Below are 16939 nucleotides of genomic sequence, written 5' to 3'. Positions count from 1 at the left end.
ACTTTTCTCAACAACTGAAATTTAGAATAGTGTGATTAAGAAAAATATGTGAACTGTTTGCAATTTCAAATTAATATTGAAATGTACAGGTTTAGAATTTTCTACAGTGAAAAGTTTTCGGAACTTCAGTATTCAAAAAAGTATACAAAAACTAGACGTTAAGAACGTATCCAATGAGCGAGCAAAGCGAGCATTGGATTGTGAAGCAATCCGAAATGAACTGCGAAAGCAGTTCCGGGGGTTGGTGAGCGCCTGCGAGCAGGGGGTGTAGCCTCCTAGTATAATGTAATGTAATGTAATATCATTTTTGGGTCACTTTTTTGATAGAAATTTAATAGCGTAAATGAAAATTTCTAACTTTAAATATAATCAAAACTTTTCAATTAATTTTGATCGGGAAAGTATATACTTCTATGCTGAATCAATGGTCTCCAAATTTGCCCCTATAGCTTTCTATCTGACAAATTTTCAAAATTACTATTTTTCAAGATTAGCAAGAGAATATTTTTTAATACTATCTGCACATTAACAATTTAAGTGTTAATCAGTTATAAAGGTATAGTTATCAATAGTTGTGCTTAATGTCTTTTTATTTTTATTTTAGAGCATTGAACTTTTTGGTAACATTGGAGGCTATGTGGGTATGTGGCTGGGTATATCATTAGTTGCAGTTTTCGATTTCTTGAGTACAGCGCTTGCTTTGCTGAAATTTCCTTTTCGAAATTTTACTATTAAAAAGACCAGAGTACTGAGAATAAATCATCAAGAAAGGAACAAGTAAGACTTTTAAATTTATAAATATCAAAGACTTTAAAAAGCTATTAAATTCACTGAAGGAGAGGATAATAATTTGTGCAATGTGAATAAATGAGAGTACATAAATTGATACTTATGTGTCCTCTAAACAAGGACCTTCCTCAGAGTCAAATAAAATGCTTTACCTTAAAATAACGCTGCAGACCGTCTTTTTAATATTTTTGATTTCTCCTACAATTTCGCAATCCACCAAGCTCTCCGAATTTAGCTTAAACATTTTGATTGTTTACATTAAACCATAGTTCCTGAATCAGTTCCTGACCAGTTCCTTTTGAGTACCCTGGGAATCATTTTTCCCCTGTTAATAAACCCACTTATCTTAATCCTTTTTAGGCCAATCATATAAATTTTATAAAATGTGGTGTTATTTTCCTTGAAATATGTTTACATTACACTCATTAAGACGTACAAAAAATTCCGAGCATAAAAAAAATTATTTTTTATTGAAGAAATAAAAGTGGGCGTATAGACAACATTCACCAAATCAATGAACAAACCATCAAGTTGAAAGCTTTTTTTTATGAATTTTGTTTTATTTACGGATTGGAAACCTTAATCCTCCTTAAAAATATACTGATAAATCTCAAAAGCAGTAATTATGCATTTTCAAAAAGTTTTATTTGTCAATAGCCGTTTTAAGTTTACAAAAAAATTTAATAATTTCAAAATTTCGCAACAGAAAGTGTTTAACTCTAGTTGATTTACTGTTTATTTTCGGGTGCATTAAGAAGCCTAGACAAAAATTAGTGAAAAATATACATCCCAGTGTAAATAAAAAAATATTTATTGATATTATAGATGGCAAGGGAATTCATCAAATCACAGTTGGAATTCAAATTATAGGTTTGAGTTTTCTTCTACAAAAAACATTCAACACTGTTCTTCACCTTTCGAACTTAATTTTTAAGAACTCCAATAATTTAGTTAAGGATTTTTCGAGTATCTAACCTTTTCCCAATGTTTTGAAGTTCATTTTAATTTAATCTGTTGCACCCTGCAGTTCTCACCAAATTCCCTCACACCTGTTTCTTATCTCTGCATTATTTCCTTCTTCAAACATGCTCTTTTGTTCCCATTGGTTAAAACAATTTACATTTGCTTGTCTCTTCACCTCCACCTTCCGGATTCCTAGACACTGATGAAGGTTTTTGTTTATGAAACTGAAGCTACAGTATGTCAATTTATATGCTTTCTTGTGCTCATTCACTTTTTTTTTGCTGCACTATTAATCTTCTTACAATCACATTCTCTCAAATTACTGCAGTACAATGTTTTAATTAGTCAAAAAAAAGAGATATGCTTTCCGAAAGAATTGCTTTTGAAACTTTAAACACAGTTTTGAAGTTAAATAACAGACTTTGACAGCGTGGAACAAAAATACAGTCGCGTACTTGAGAATTTAGGCATACTCTATAAGCAGCACTTAAAATTTTAACACTTAACACTAGCGCACTTAAAATGTATCATTAAAAACACTTAAAACTAGTTTGGTTGCTTTTCCTGGGGTTTTATGTTTAAAGATAGTTTTGAGTACTTAATAGTAAGGATTCGAGATGGAACCCTCGAAATGTTAGTATTTGAGGGATCAGTGGGGAAAATTTAATGTTTTGCGTATTTTATCAACGGAGATATAATACGCAAAATGTTATGTTATCTTAGAAAGATCGTATGTTTAAATTTATACTTATTAAGAACTAATCAACCCATTCCAATCAAATTTTGGATTCCGTCATTCAAAAATTTCGCGCCTTAAAAAAATTAAAAACTTTATATATCCTGCAATTTAAATAACTTTAACTATTGGCAAATTAAATAACAAAGAACAGTTATAAAAATATTTTTTACGAGACATTACCTTTAGATTAACAAGTTAAAAAATTGCATGCAGAAATACCTTGATTCCGGATATATGGCGATTAGTGTTTCGAAAAACTTAACAATCCCTCTGACAAATTGTCTTCAAAAGTTACAAAATTGTTTAGAGACTTCTCTACAAACATTTTTATTAAAATCTGATAGATTATAGTGTTAGGTAAATATTTTAAGCAATAACTTGTACTACATTGAAAAAAATCGGTAAAAAAATAAAAAACTTTGTTACAGAAATTCATTAAATGGAAAAGAACAGAAAGTTATTGGTTAGTCATAATTTGAAAGCATGTGTTATGTAATGTTAAAATGGATTGCATTTTAAAAGTGGAACTAAGCATTAAATGTTATGTCACCAAAAGATATCATTAACATGTTCAAACATTTTATGCTTTATTTCTCTTAAATAGTATTTTTTGAATTCGTTATTAAGAGAAAGAAAGAGAAATCATCATTATCCTCTTTTCTAAAGCATAAGAAAAATTTAAGAAATTAACAATTATAAAAAAGACATTGTTTCCGCAAATGATGAAATTTAGTTTTTAGATTGGCAGCCAGCATATCAGAATAATCCCTATTAAGACTATTTCGCATGATTATTCCTACTAGCTACTAATGCTACTAATATGCAACTCACAGTGCTAAAATATCAGCAAATCAGTTACAATCTTCCTATCAGACATTTTGCAACGGGAACCTTATATATCTTTCGGATCATTCTAGCAAGCACGAAATCAGCTAAATTATACCCATAATGAGTCACTAAATAATGTATTTTTAAAGAAATAAAACAAAATCGTTTCATATTTGCAGTAGCCACTGATGAGACTATTGAAAGCAATTATCTAAATCCAGTTTATTTGATGATGAAACTGAAGGTGTAACTATGAAATCGATATATTGTTTTTTGATGCTTTGAATACTTTCCTTGCGTTTTTTGACCAACAATTGTTTTTTCTCTGTCTCTACTAATCAATTTAAATCTTCTAACTTACGTATGCAGCCTGTCCTAATTTGGATTTTGTGCTTTAAACCCTACATTCAATCAATCTAACGTACATATAATATTTTTTTAATGATTCTAAACCCATACATTTACATGTTCATTAAGAAACATTCTTAAGGTCAATAAGAGAAAGAATTCATAAATACATATTGTACATAAAAAATATTTAACTGTCAGACACTTTATAGCACATACTCTCGCAATACAAAGCATTTATTATTATTTTTTGCTATAAAAAATAATTCTGTCTTTTTGATCTTAAAACCTTTTTGTTGTTAACAATCATATATTTTTTGACGCCATTTCCTTTCAGGAATGTCAAAAACAGAAAAAACAAATTTTGGTCCAAATATTTGACGAACGTTTTTCGGGATTCGATGCTGACTGGCGTTCCTCAAATTCTTATGGCTGAGAGTAAAACCAAGAAATACGCTCTTCTATTGGTATTTCTGTCCTGTTTAGCGGGATATACTTATCAATCTTCTGAATTACTGAAACTGTTTTGGAAGTATGAAACTGTTGTTGATATACAACTAACTAACAGTAAAGTGACAGAATTACCTTCCATCACCATTTGTAATTATGATGGGTAAGTATTTTCAAACTCTTTCATTACCAAATCTTACTTGTTTATCCTGTAACTTTCAATATCACTGATAAGCGTAGAAGAAAAATACTTCAGAAATTTTTTTTCAGGGAATTCACCTCAATTCTTCTCAACTATACAACACTCTGGATCCCAATAACTGATAAATTCAGGGGATGGGATAAAAGACATTAAGAGGATAAAAAGATGTTATTAAGCATCATCTCGAAAAACGCATGCAAGCTCCCTCTGAATCTACAGAAGATATGAATAGGGAATGACTCGGAGATATTCTATCGGGTTGTTCGGAAAGTAATTTCGTTTTTCCGACAGAGGATTTAATTGTATTTTTTCGAACTCAACTTCACACTTAAGCCGCATTATCGTTACATGTTTTGAGAGCTGATATAGCAAGGCTTGTGTGTGAAAAAGTTCAATTAATTCTTCGCAGTAGATTTGTGGTTGGTGCCCTTTTAAATATGGAGAGCAATAAGCAGTATTTTCGTCATATTTTACTTTTTTACTGTAGAAAAATGGTAAAAATGCTGCTCGTGCCAGAAATAAATTAACCAATGCGTATGGAGAAGATGTGCTGACAGTAAACCCAGGGACAGAACTGGTTTGCAAAATTTCGATCCGGCAATTTTGATGTCGAGGATGCACCACGTTCTGGAACGCCAGTTGAAGCTGATAAAGACTCGATAAAGGCATTAGTTGATGAAAATCGGCGAATAACAACACGTGAGATTGTTGGGAATTTAAATTTATCGAATTCAACTGTTTATAACCACTTGAAAGGCCCGAATTTAACCTAGAAGCTCGATATATGGGTTCCCCATGTTCTCACGGAGAGAAATTCGTGTCGTCACGTTGACGTCTTGATTCGCTTCTCAAACTTCAGGAAAATTATCCATTTTTGAAGCTCATCATTACTGGGGACGAAAAATGGGTTGTCTACAACAATGTCAAACGCAAGAGATCATGGAGCAAAAAAGATGAACCGGCTCAAAGCATTTCGAAAGCAACTATCCATCAAAAAAAGGTGTTAGTGTCTGTTTGGTGGGATTTTAAAGGAATAGCTTTCTTTTTGAGCTTTTACCAGATAACGCAACAATTAATTCGGGAGTTTACTGTCGTCAGCTGAACAAACTGAATGATACACTTCAACAGAAAAGGCCAAAATTAATCATCAGAAAAGGTATAGTGTTCCACCAAGATAATGCGAGACCGCATACAAGTTTGTTCACTCGCCAAAAGCTTTCAGAGCTTGAATGGGATACACTGCCACACCCACCATATTCTCCAGATCTGGCACCTTAGGGATTATTATTTGTTCCGGTCACTGCAAAATGTTTTGGACTCTATAACCTTTACTTCAAATGAAGAGGTCAAAAATCTCCTGGATCAGTTTTTTGCCAGCAAAGGCCAAAACTTTTATGAGCGTGGAATCATGTTACTACCAGAGAGATGGCAAAAGGTGTTGAACTAGAGTGGATAATATATAATTTAATAAAATATTTATTCATTATACGGAAATTGTCTATAATTTTCCCTCCAAGAAACGAAATTACTTTCCGAACAACCCGATACGATATAAAAATATTCACTTATATACGCACTTTGGAGGTAGAAAAATATCTCCGTCTGCATCCGAGATTCCTTTTTAAGTTATTGTTGTCTGTCGAATGATGACGCAAAATAATTAATAAAATAAATCTTTTTGTAGTTTGCTAATCTTTAATATAATTCGTTGTTTTTCATCACTCCTGGAGCTTTACAGTAAAATTGCTTAGAGCGGAATTTTTATTGAGAGGAATTCTCGACATTTTTAATTTAACATAAAGTCCTTCATATTAATTATCAAATTCAACGAATTTTTTCAAGTTTTAAAATGATGTTTATTAGTATTAATTATAAATTACTGCAAAAATTTTGTTTAATTTCATTGAATATTTCCGAAGTTATAGTAAGAAAGCGCAAGTAAGAAAAAAAGAATTTTTCTAAAAATTTCCTTATTTCAATGAATATTTAAGCTAGGTTTACGATATTTTCTGCAGTTATTTTTATGTAAGATAAAATAGAGCTTCATATTATTCCTCAACACTAATTTCGATTTTCATATTTGATTATGGTACCATGCAATATGCAATATATTTTGTTTGCAATACAATTTGTTAACAAATATATCGATAACACAGAATTTCTGGAAAGTAATAGAGCGAGCAAAGTGTGTTTTTTGAAGTAAATTGACGAAAAAATTTCAATTTAAAATTGAAATGAGAAATTTTCTTTCATCTAAACTATGATATTTTCCTAATACATTAATAAGTAAGTGCATTATAATACATTAATACATTAAGTAATAAATGCATTAAGTAAGTTATTGAGAAATTAAGAAACTCTCTCCATCATTCAATTTTGCAGATCAAATATATCGAAAATATGTGAGGAGATTAAACCAGATTGGTGCAAGATATTATGGGAAGAATATCGACGATATCATCCACTTGAATGTAATTGCTTACCGGAGCGTATTTGCGAAAATGGCTTTTTGATAGATAAAATGGTTAGTAAATATAAATTCCTTTTTCGATTGAATTCTGCAGCAGGATTGCATGAAATTATTGCAGTTGATTTCTCTTCCGACTTTCATTTATTGCCCAAACTGTGTTATCAGGCATCGAGTCTTTCATTTCATCAATTTGTTATTGCGATTTTCCATAATAAAATGGCAATTTATATACTTCAGAAGAAGTGGTGCATTATTTGAGCAGTAAATATTTTATTAAAGATGAGAATTTTTTTAAATCTTAAAAACAAGAAAAGTTACTTGGGGGTATAACCAATTTTCAAAAAATATCCACCAAAACGAATCGCTTTTTCTCAATTTTCTTTTCTTAACTATTTCTGCTATTTGTTTAATAATTTCCAATGTTTTGTATTAAATTTTTAAAAGTCTTTAAAAATATTTTACATATGATATTTTTTCTTCTCCTAAGAACTATATTAGTTTTTTTCCTATATATATATATATATATATATATATATATATAAAATNGATATATTTTTTTTAAAAAATTTTGATCTTTTTAATTGCAAGTACACCTGAAAAATACGTTTCAAGAACTAAATTCGGCAGGCAGTCTTTTTCATCAAATTTTGCAGGATATTTGAGGCACAAGCCCAAGCCCGTAGCCCTCCCCTCTTGACCTATTACAACAGACCTCAGAAAAAACCCTAAGAATATTCTATTTTCACATATTAGGGACATCTCATATTAAGGACATAACATTAAATATACTAATTAGAGAAGACGATATTTTGAGCAACGAAATTCACAAAAACACACGTTCATAGCTTTTTTTCGACGGATTTGATTCTTGGGACTCAAATTACTGAACAAAACCTCAATCTGGAAAAAAAGGTTGCAATAATTTAGGCAAAAAAGCAGTCGAGATTTTGGACATCTTTATGGTAATTTCACATTTTGCGTTTCTCACTATATCTCGAGAAGTGTTTTCTATCTAAAAACAATTTTTTACAATTATTTATTACGTTATTTGATAATAGTCAAAGCATTTTCGGATTATGTAGTTTAAAAATTTTTACATCGTTCCAATTTTTGTAATTTTAAGTAACAAAATTTAAAATTTAGACTGAAATCGATAGAATAGATTTCAACTTATCCAATTTTAAAAGTAAAGAACTTAAAAATTAGAATTCTCTAGAACTATTCTGCCACTGTGAGAGGCAACTCAGCGTTGAAATAAAAGACAGCTTGGCAACATCTCGAACAAAAGAAAAGTCATTTCAAGAATGTATATATATATATATATATATATATATTATATATGTAATGTTCGCAGATGTGTTTCCAGAATTGCAGAAGAAGTATAAAACCAGGGTTATATTTTACTCAATACTGAAAACCATTTATTTTATATAGGCTCTACCTCTTTCTAGATATAATGACATAGCTACATTTCCACCCAATGAACGTCTAGAGTATATTCAAGATTTAAATGATGTAATACGTGGCTGTTCCTTCGTTGTGCATGGTAAACATCCCGAGGATTGTGAGTAAGTTTTTATGTTGTGATGTCACAAGATAAAACGAAGCTACTAGTTTTAGGCATTGAAGTTTAAATTTTTTTTAAATAGATACTGGCTGTTAATTAATAAGCGCCCCTTAAATTCGTTTTATACATCTTCATATATAAAATTCGATATTATTCTGTAAAGAACGTTTGTACTTTAAAAACTTGCGATTGGGCACCAATTAAAATCTAGCTTCTTTGTGCAATTTTTAAATTTTCATGGGATGTTTTTTAAAGCTATCATCACTTTTTTAGAATTTACTTTGATTACAGTACAGAAAAAATTGAAACTCAGTATTTAAGGTAATTTTTAAATATTACTTTTATTCTTTTATAAAACAAGAAACATCACTTTTTTTAAAAATAGAGCATTTTGAAATGCCTGGTTGAGACTGGCCATTGATGGTTGAAACGACACTTTTGCTTTAAACTCCATTCCATTGCCTTTCTTATTTCTCTGGGCTCAAAATCTGGAAAAATATATTCCCAGACTTACTCATAACATACTGTGGCTTTACATGGCAGTTTTTTTATTTAGTCCCAGATGACATAGATCAGCATGCATGACAGCAACTTAAACTTTAATCTGCTTCTTATCGGTACAATTACTATTCTTCGAAATTGACGGGCTGTCCATGGTGCAAATTTAAAGATTGCGCACTTGAGTTTCAACCCACGTAATACAGCTCAGTTAATTCAGCACAATACAATTCAAAATAATACAATTATTTCTAATAAATTCAATAAATTAATTGTATTAATATATATATATATATATTCTAACGACTCGTAATCATATAGCAATGGGGGGTCGGATATGCTTTCCAGACGCGGTAGATGGCGATGTACGAAAGTTCCGAGCTGTCCAGTGCGTTGGCCTCCTCGGTCACCTGACCTATCATGTCTTGATTTTTATTTCTGTTGTCATATGAAAACACTGGCTTATGACACCCCTGTTGACAATGCTGAGGAGCTGGTTGCAAGAATCGCAGTAGTAGCCGGAAAAATTCGAGATATGCCTGGAGTATTGCAGAATGTGGCAGAAACTTCCAACACATACTTTGACCCATGTACCTTATGCTTTTTCTAATATTATTTAAACGATTTTTCACTTACGATCTCTTTTCTTTATGGTGCTTCTGTGTTCATTACTGCTTCAGGAAAGCATTTCCGTCCCCACATTGCTATATGATTTTGAATCGTCAGGATGCACCCTACCCTCTCTTAGGAGTTCTGAAACGTTTAACTGAGACACCCTGTACATTATATATATATATATATATNTGACTATTTATAGTGTTTTCCAAACAGTCAGAATCAGTGTGGTGTGTCACAATTTTCTCATTTTATTGTTTTAAATTCTAAAAACAAATAAACCTAATCACAGTTTTAGAAAACTTTTCATTATGCTAGCTATAAAAAAATTATGCACGCATATATATATATATATATCTGTGTGTGTGCGTGTGCTTTAAATGAGAATTAATAAATCTATTGTTGCTGTTAATATACTTGTATTTATTTGGAATATTCTAATACTCGTCATTTCGGAGCAGTAGGTACCAATAAACGAACTGATTTCCTAAGAAAAATCATGTGAGTAACCCTTTGTGGGACTCTTTTCATATTATTCTAAAAAATTGCTCACCATGCTAAAAGCAAGGAAAGAAGACTTGCAATTTATTGACGATGAATTAGGTGTTGAGAGTCTAAAACAGCGATTGTTGAAAATTCTAATTATGAAGAAAATTTTGCGAGAGCATTGCTAAATTCATAAATTAATCGATGAAAAGAAGAAAAATATGAAATGAAATAAGATTAAAACATGGAGTTAGAATTACGAAATGCAACTTTGGAATCAGAAAACGCAAAAATAGATCTCAGATTGATTAAGAATCCCAGTTAGAACATGAGGAAACAATTTTTGAAATAAACTGAACATGAGAAAGAATCACTTTAGGAATTAAAAAAATTTCCGTTTGTATTTAAAAGGAAAACCCTAAATACTGTAAGTGTAACCAAAGATATCTGAATTAAAAAGCTCCAGTCAAAACAGGAAAAGCTGTAGTTGCAAAAATTAACGCATCTTCTTATTCTTATTCTTCCCCTCTTTCTTCTTCTTCCCCTTTTTCTTCTTCTTCTTTTTTTTTCTTTGTCAGCACAGCAGCCCCTTGCTGGCCTCGGCTGCCTCAACAGCTGATAAATGTCAGCGCTTCCTATCTATGGCAACTACCTTTCAATTTCTAATCCTTAGGGTTTTCAGGTCATTTTCGATGTCGTTGAGCCATCTAGTAGGGGGTGTGCCTCTAGGATGCGACCCCTCGGTGTTCTTAAAGGTGACGATTCTCATGACGCTATTTTCAAGGCATCTGCGTGGATGGTCCAGCCCTCTCAGCCTATCACTGCGAATTATTTGTGTAATTTGGGTGACGCTTACAGAGTCGGTAGAGCTCGAAGTTATTCCTGGTCCTCCAACATCCCCAACAACAATTTCGCCAAAGATGACTCTGAGGATCTTTCTTTCGAAGATGTCCAGTGAAAAATTGAATCACAATTCCTAAAACCAGAAATCATAAGTCTTTTCTCAATTAAGCGAATAATACTAAACGCAGACGAGTGGAGGATTGATTGACATTTGTCAATGATTTGTAATTAAAGAGACTATTTTTGAACACTCAGGAAGACTTTCTTACGGCAATATAATTTTAACAACTGCGTTTTGAGAAAAATTTAAATCTAAATTGATTAAATCTTCGATCTCATTAGGAAACGTTGATACCTTATTAAGTCATCCGATGGTAGTTAATCTGGTTTTGATGGTCAAATTGTGTTTGGATGCCTTCGTTCCAGTCTATGATTCATTATTCGTAATATCTTCATGCTGTATTGAAAATAAAATGAGTGAAAGCGCAGAGAAAAAGAATTTTGCTCTTCTTCAAAAGCAATGACAAAAATATATTTTTCCAGGTGTCCTCGAAAAAAATCCATTCCATTTCCTCAATTTTTTATAGCCTCTGTAGGGTATCCACCAGAGTTGGCCAAAAATGTAATCGATTACATTTTTTGATTACAGTAATCAATTACTTGTAATCATGATTACAATTTTCAAATATTTTGATTACAGCTGTAATCATGATTACAATATTGATTACAGTAATCAATTACTTGTAATCATGATTACAAGTAATTGCGATTACAAGTAATCACAACAAAAACGATTACAAGTAATTATGATTACAAGTAATCAAAAAATATGATTACATGTAATTTGATTACATGTAATTTGATTACATGTAATTATGATTACATGTAATCTAATTACACGATTACAAGACTATTGTATTCTTATAAATGATTATATTTTACAGTAGATAGTAGAATGTATTTTATAATGATACATTTTGCACGTATTAACATGTACTGCATTTTGTACGTATTTGTATACGTACAAATGAATGTAACTGAAATGTATGTACATATGATTTTATCTAGTGCATATGTTCAGACATTTTAGTATCACACACATGTACATACACTTATATTGTAGGTATAAAATATATGTACGTATGTATATAGATAATAATTACGTATGTATGTGCAAACAATGTAGACATGTACATTTATACACAATGAATATATGCATTTTATGCAAATATTTGTGTATGTAAAATGTATATCTATGTTCATGTACGCATGTATATACAAGTACTTGTGTTTGTACGAACATACATACATTGTCTGTACAATGTATGTCCCATGCATGTATGTGCAATTTATTTATGAACAGTACAATATATGTATGCATGTACAATATAGGTATATCTGTAGGATGTACAATATATGTATGTATACATGTACATGATATGCATGTCCAGTGTATTTATGTACATGTACATAATATGTTCATGCTCAATGTAAGTATCCAAATATGCATAATACATTTGTGAACTATTGTACGTACATTGGGCGTATTTATATTTCACATATATTCATACATGCATTCGACATGCATAACGTACGTACATACACACATTTGAGATGCATATATTGTACAGATGTATATACATATAGCGTACAGATGTATATACATATAGCGTACAGATGTATATTCATATAATGTACATATGATGAAATGAACATATAATGTTCATATAATGTACATATGTGTGTACATATACAGTACGTATGTGCATAAATATATTGGGCATAATTCTTTCGTACAAATTTTACATGTGTACATGCATGCTATCCCTATCTATGCATATGGTGCAATGTATATATGTACAATGAATGTATCCACACATGTACAATACACGTATGTTCCATGTATGCATATCCATATGTACTATATATGCACGTACAATACATGAATGTATGTACATACATTGTACATGCGTACATACATTACACGTATACATATGTACATTACATTTATGTCTAAATATGTGTACAATGCAATAAATAAAATGCATGTAAGTTAACTTTTAATGACTCAAGCAAGTTAAATGACAAAATCAAACGATATTTAAATTTAGTTTTCAGCTTTAATTGTTCTATATCATTTTGAAATTCTCTGAATAAAAAATTATTTTCAGGTATTTTCATGAAATGTTTGACAATACAGATTTATTTTTTTTATAACATAATGCATGATTCATAGAAATTTTTTAAATGGTAAGAAAAACGGTAAATTTTATGTGTGGAATTAATATTTAGAAATTCCAAATAAAATTATCGTTTGCTTTCTAAAAAATATGAGGTCGAGTTTCATATACCTTAGAATAATTTTAAAACAAATTTTAATAACTTTACTCATATAAATTTTTTTAATGTATGCACAATGTATGTGTATATTGTAATTACATATATTTAAATGTACGCACGTATTTGTACATTACTTGTAATTATGTACATGTATACGTTGTATGCACATGCATACATTGTGCATATAACTATTTTTTTGTACATCCATGCATTACATGCGCATAAGTATTAACAAAGTATGTAGTTATACAAGTACATACGTAAGTTGTACATAAGTACATACTTTGCGTGCACATATATCGATGTACATATAAATATGCATGTATACATGTACGCATTTTATTTACGCAACTATGTGCATATATTGTACCTTTAAATAACATTTTTACATATTGTACGCAAATACGTACAATTTTATATACAAACGTACATTGTATATACGTGCTATTATCGTAAATTTATACAATATATGCACTTAAGTACATAAAAGCATGCAAACGCATAAACATTATTTTCATATACGTTCATACATACATTGTCTATGTATACAAAGATACAAAACATTGCCTTTTTGTACAAACTAACATACATGCGTACATGTATCATAAATGCATAATTATATGTACTAAGCATATGCGCATTGCATTAAGTATATTACAATATAATTATGAATATTGTACGTACAAACAACGTTTGTGCATACATTGTATGTATAGGAATCGCAAATTGTACGTTCATGCGTGCGTACATTCTATGTACATAAAAATATGTAAACACATGAATACTTACATAAAAAATTTGACTATAGTATACAATCGTAATAACTTGTAATCGTATAGTTTGATTACAAGTAATCACAATTACATGTAATCAAATTACATGTAATCATGATTACATGTAATCATATATTTTGATTACTTGTAATCATAATTACTTGTAATCGTTTTTGTTGTGATTACTTGTAATCGCAATTACTTGTAATCTTGATTACAAGTAATTGATTACTGTAATCAAAATTGTAATCATGATTACAGCTGTAATCAAAATTTTTTGAAAGTTGTAATCATGATTACAAGTAATTGATTACTTGTAATCATGATTACAAGTAATTGATTACATAGCTGTAATAATCTGTAATCAATTACAGTTGTAATCGATTACTGTAATCAACGGCCAACTCTGGTATCCACCTCTACAAAAATACAATTCCAACTCACTAGTTCATAAGACATGTTAACTCGATTCTATTTTGGGGGTACCTTTTCACAAATGAAGGTTGACATGGTCGATATGATTGTTCCCATCTTGGAGACCCGACGTGATGCAAGCATGCCTGCCTTGACAAAAACTCCCACTACAATTTGAACATACCTACTGAGTTCCATAGTCCACGCTTAACACAATTGACTTGCTGCTTGTGACTGCGACATTATCCACGTCCTGGCACCGTTACTACTCAGTCTAGATCACACACAACGTCAGACTGTATGCACTCGACTGCCAATGGCAACACAGGAGCGAACACGACGTTGAACTTAATACAGCATTCACAATCAGCACTCAAAAGGGCGATGATCTAAATAAAGCTCTTCCTTTCTTCTCACAAAAACAGCGACTCGATCCAGGAGCTCCCTTGTCTTCTGGATTAAGTTAAAAATTACAAGGCTACGGAGAGGAATATTAGAAGTCGTAAACCCATAGAATTGAGTCGGCTGTTCAACGAAGTTTATAAAATTAAATTATTCCTTGGAACTGTTATTAAAGATAAAATGAAAGCTAAATTATAAAAGTAAAATAAAATGCAGGAAAATGGCACTTGCGACATCTACTGCAAATATTTTCCTTTTTAAACTGATTTGGATCAGATAAGTAAAAATCATACGTCTATACTCTAAATATTCATCATATTTCAAAATCGTACCATGCTTCGAAAAGAGAAGTCTTTAATAACTTTTGTTCTAATAAGCGTATTTTAAAGTACAGACGATTATTTTTTTTATTACCTTTTTATTGATTTCAAGGCGTTGTACCGCAACATAACGAGGGACAAGCTATATAAAGCAATAGTGGATAATTCAATATCCCTAATCAAATTCAAGCATCTTTTTCAAGAGTATTGTAAGTGTAATATAAAAACACAGATTGTATTTTCCAACGCATTTTTTTACAGGTAACGGTCTTAGACACATTGACGCCTCTAAAAGCTCTCTTTCTAACATTATCTTTAAACAATCATCAGAAATGCCAAAGATAAGAAATAATGGCGCTTTATGCTACAAAGATATTCAATTGCTTACTCACATTTTTCTTTCTTATCCCAGTGAAGGGATGTGTTATATTAGCAAAATTTTGAATCTTTTTTCTATAATAGTTACACAAGCCTCTCGAAAAAAGATGTGTAAGAAATGACTCAATTGTGTTTTGGTTTTTGGTTGATTTAAATTTCAATTGCCTTGAAGTTTATTGGATCAGCCAAGCGTTTCCTTAAACTTATCAAGTGTTTTAAATAAGATACTTCACCTTTTACAAAATTGCATGTTTTTAAATAACATTACTGTGAAACTTAATTTAGCTAATATAGGTGAGACTTGTTTTGAATTACTTATAAGACTGTCCCCCAACATCTGAAAATTTTGTTATGTCATTATTGTAAGCTTTGCAAAATTACCGAAAATCACGTAATGCATTATTCATTTACGTGTTTAAATGTAAACGAGTGCATTTTTTAATCCAAACTGCATTACTTGTTATCTTTATTGAGCACGATGAGCTTAAAAGATATAAAATTACTACTATCGTGATTCGGATGAATTTCCTTAATAACCAACGCTGAGCATCTGAAATAGTAATGACGTTTGCCTTGTCAATACAATTCCTTATTTCCACTCCATTTTCCAATAATTTTTGAGAGGGAAATACCTCGCAAAATTTCATTCGCTGTCCAAGAAAATAAATCCAGTCGAGCACTTCAAGGTCATCAAATTTAAGATCAAAGTAAACAACAAGACATAGAAAAAGTCATAAAATCGAATCGAATAAGTCATACCTTGGTCACTTATTTTGATCAGAGGATTGCAACCTCAAGAAGCTATTAACCTTCAACAAACAAAGTAGCATTAGAAAACGGAGAAAATCTCCATTTAGATGGGTTTATGACTCTGAAAAAGATTTAAAAAAACATTAAAATGAACTAGTTGGGGGAAAAAAAGTATTAGACATACTCCGTCGGTAAAAGCTGTTTGGAACTATAATGTTCACGGGTGTAGAGTCTGAAACAATAAAGAAAAGACTCAATTTGACTTCCTACCCTCAAATATGCTTATTTGTGAGCATTATACCTCCAGTAAAAGATTCAGATAAAAAAAAAACGTACTTTCTTTGTATAAATATACACTTTTTGATGAATTTGTGCTCCTGACCCTTAAAATACGAGAAACTCGCAATCTGGTGGCCTTAACAGTTTAGACAGGAGAGCGGTTTTGAAATTTTAATGTTAATTTAAGTTTCAACTTGTGATACCATCTCCGAGGCTGTCTCAACCTCTATCATGCCCAGATGTCTTGTATCCTATTTTTCAGATTGCGGATATGCCCAGTATTTTGATAGTCAAAAATAGAAATTCAAGGAGAGAAAATATTTTTTTTGTTTAATTAGATACATTATGCTTTTGTGTCTGATCTTATACACTTATGTAGGGAAGAGTGGGGTCAATTGTAATATTTTTTACTTAACTATTTTTAACTAACAAAAAATCCAATATATTATTAGTATTAATTGACAGAATTGTCCATAGGTATAAAT

The 16939-nt window shown here is 30.9% G+C and overlaps 1 protein-coding gene across 2 annotated transcripts in view; it reads left to right on the top strand.

Moving 5' to 3' along the window:
- Positions 1–16939, top strand: part of LOC107436596 (uncharacterized) — a 100176-nt gene that overhangs the window by 38471 nt on the left and 44766 nt on the right. For both annotated transcript variants that reach the window (XM_071184100.1, XM_071184101.1), the window contains 4 exons: positions 605–777; positions 4005–4280; positions 6702–6843; positions 8224–8357. In XM_071184100.1, the coding sequence (XP_071040201.1) occupies positions 605–777; positions 4005–4280; positions 6702–6843; positions 8224–8357 (725 nt within the window). The remainder of the gene's footprint in view (positions 1–604; positions 778–4004; positions 4281–6701; positions 6844–8223; positions 8358–16939) is intronic.

This window comes from Parasteatoda tepidariorum, chromosome 8 (assembly GCF_043381705.1).
Source record: "Parasteatoda tepidariorum isolate YZ-2023 chromosome 8, CAS_Ptep_4.0, whole genome shotgun sequence".
Classification (NCBI taxonomy): Eukaryota; Metazoa; Arthropoda; class Arachnida; order Araneae; family Theridiidae; genus Parasteatoda; species Parasteatoda tepidariorum.
The sequence above is the reverse complement of the archived record's forward strand: the minus strand, read 5'-3'. Positions and strand labels throughout refer to the sequence as shown.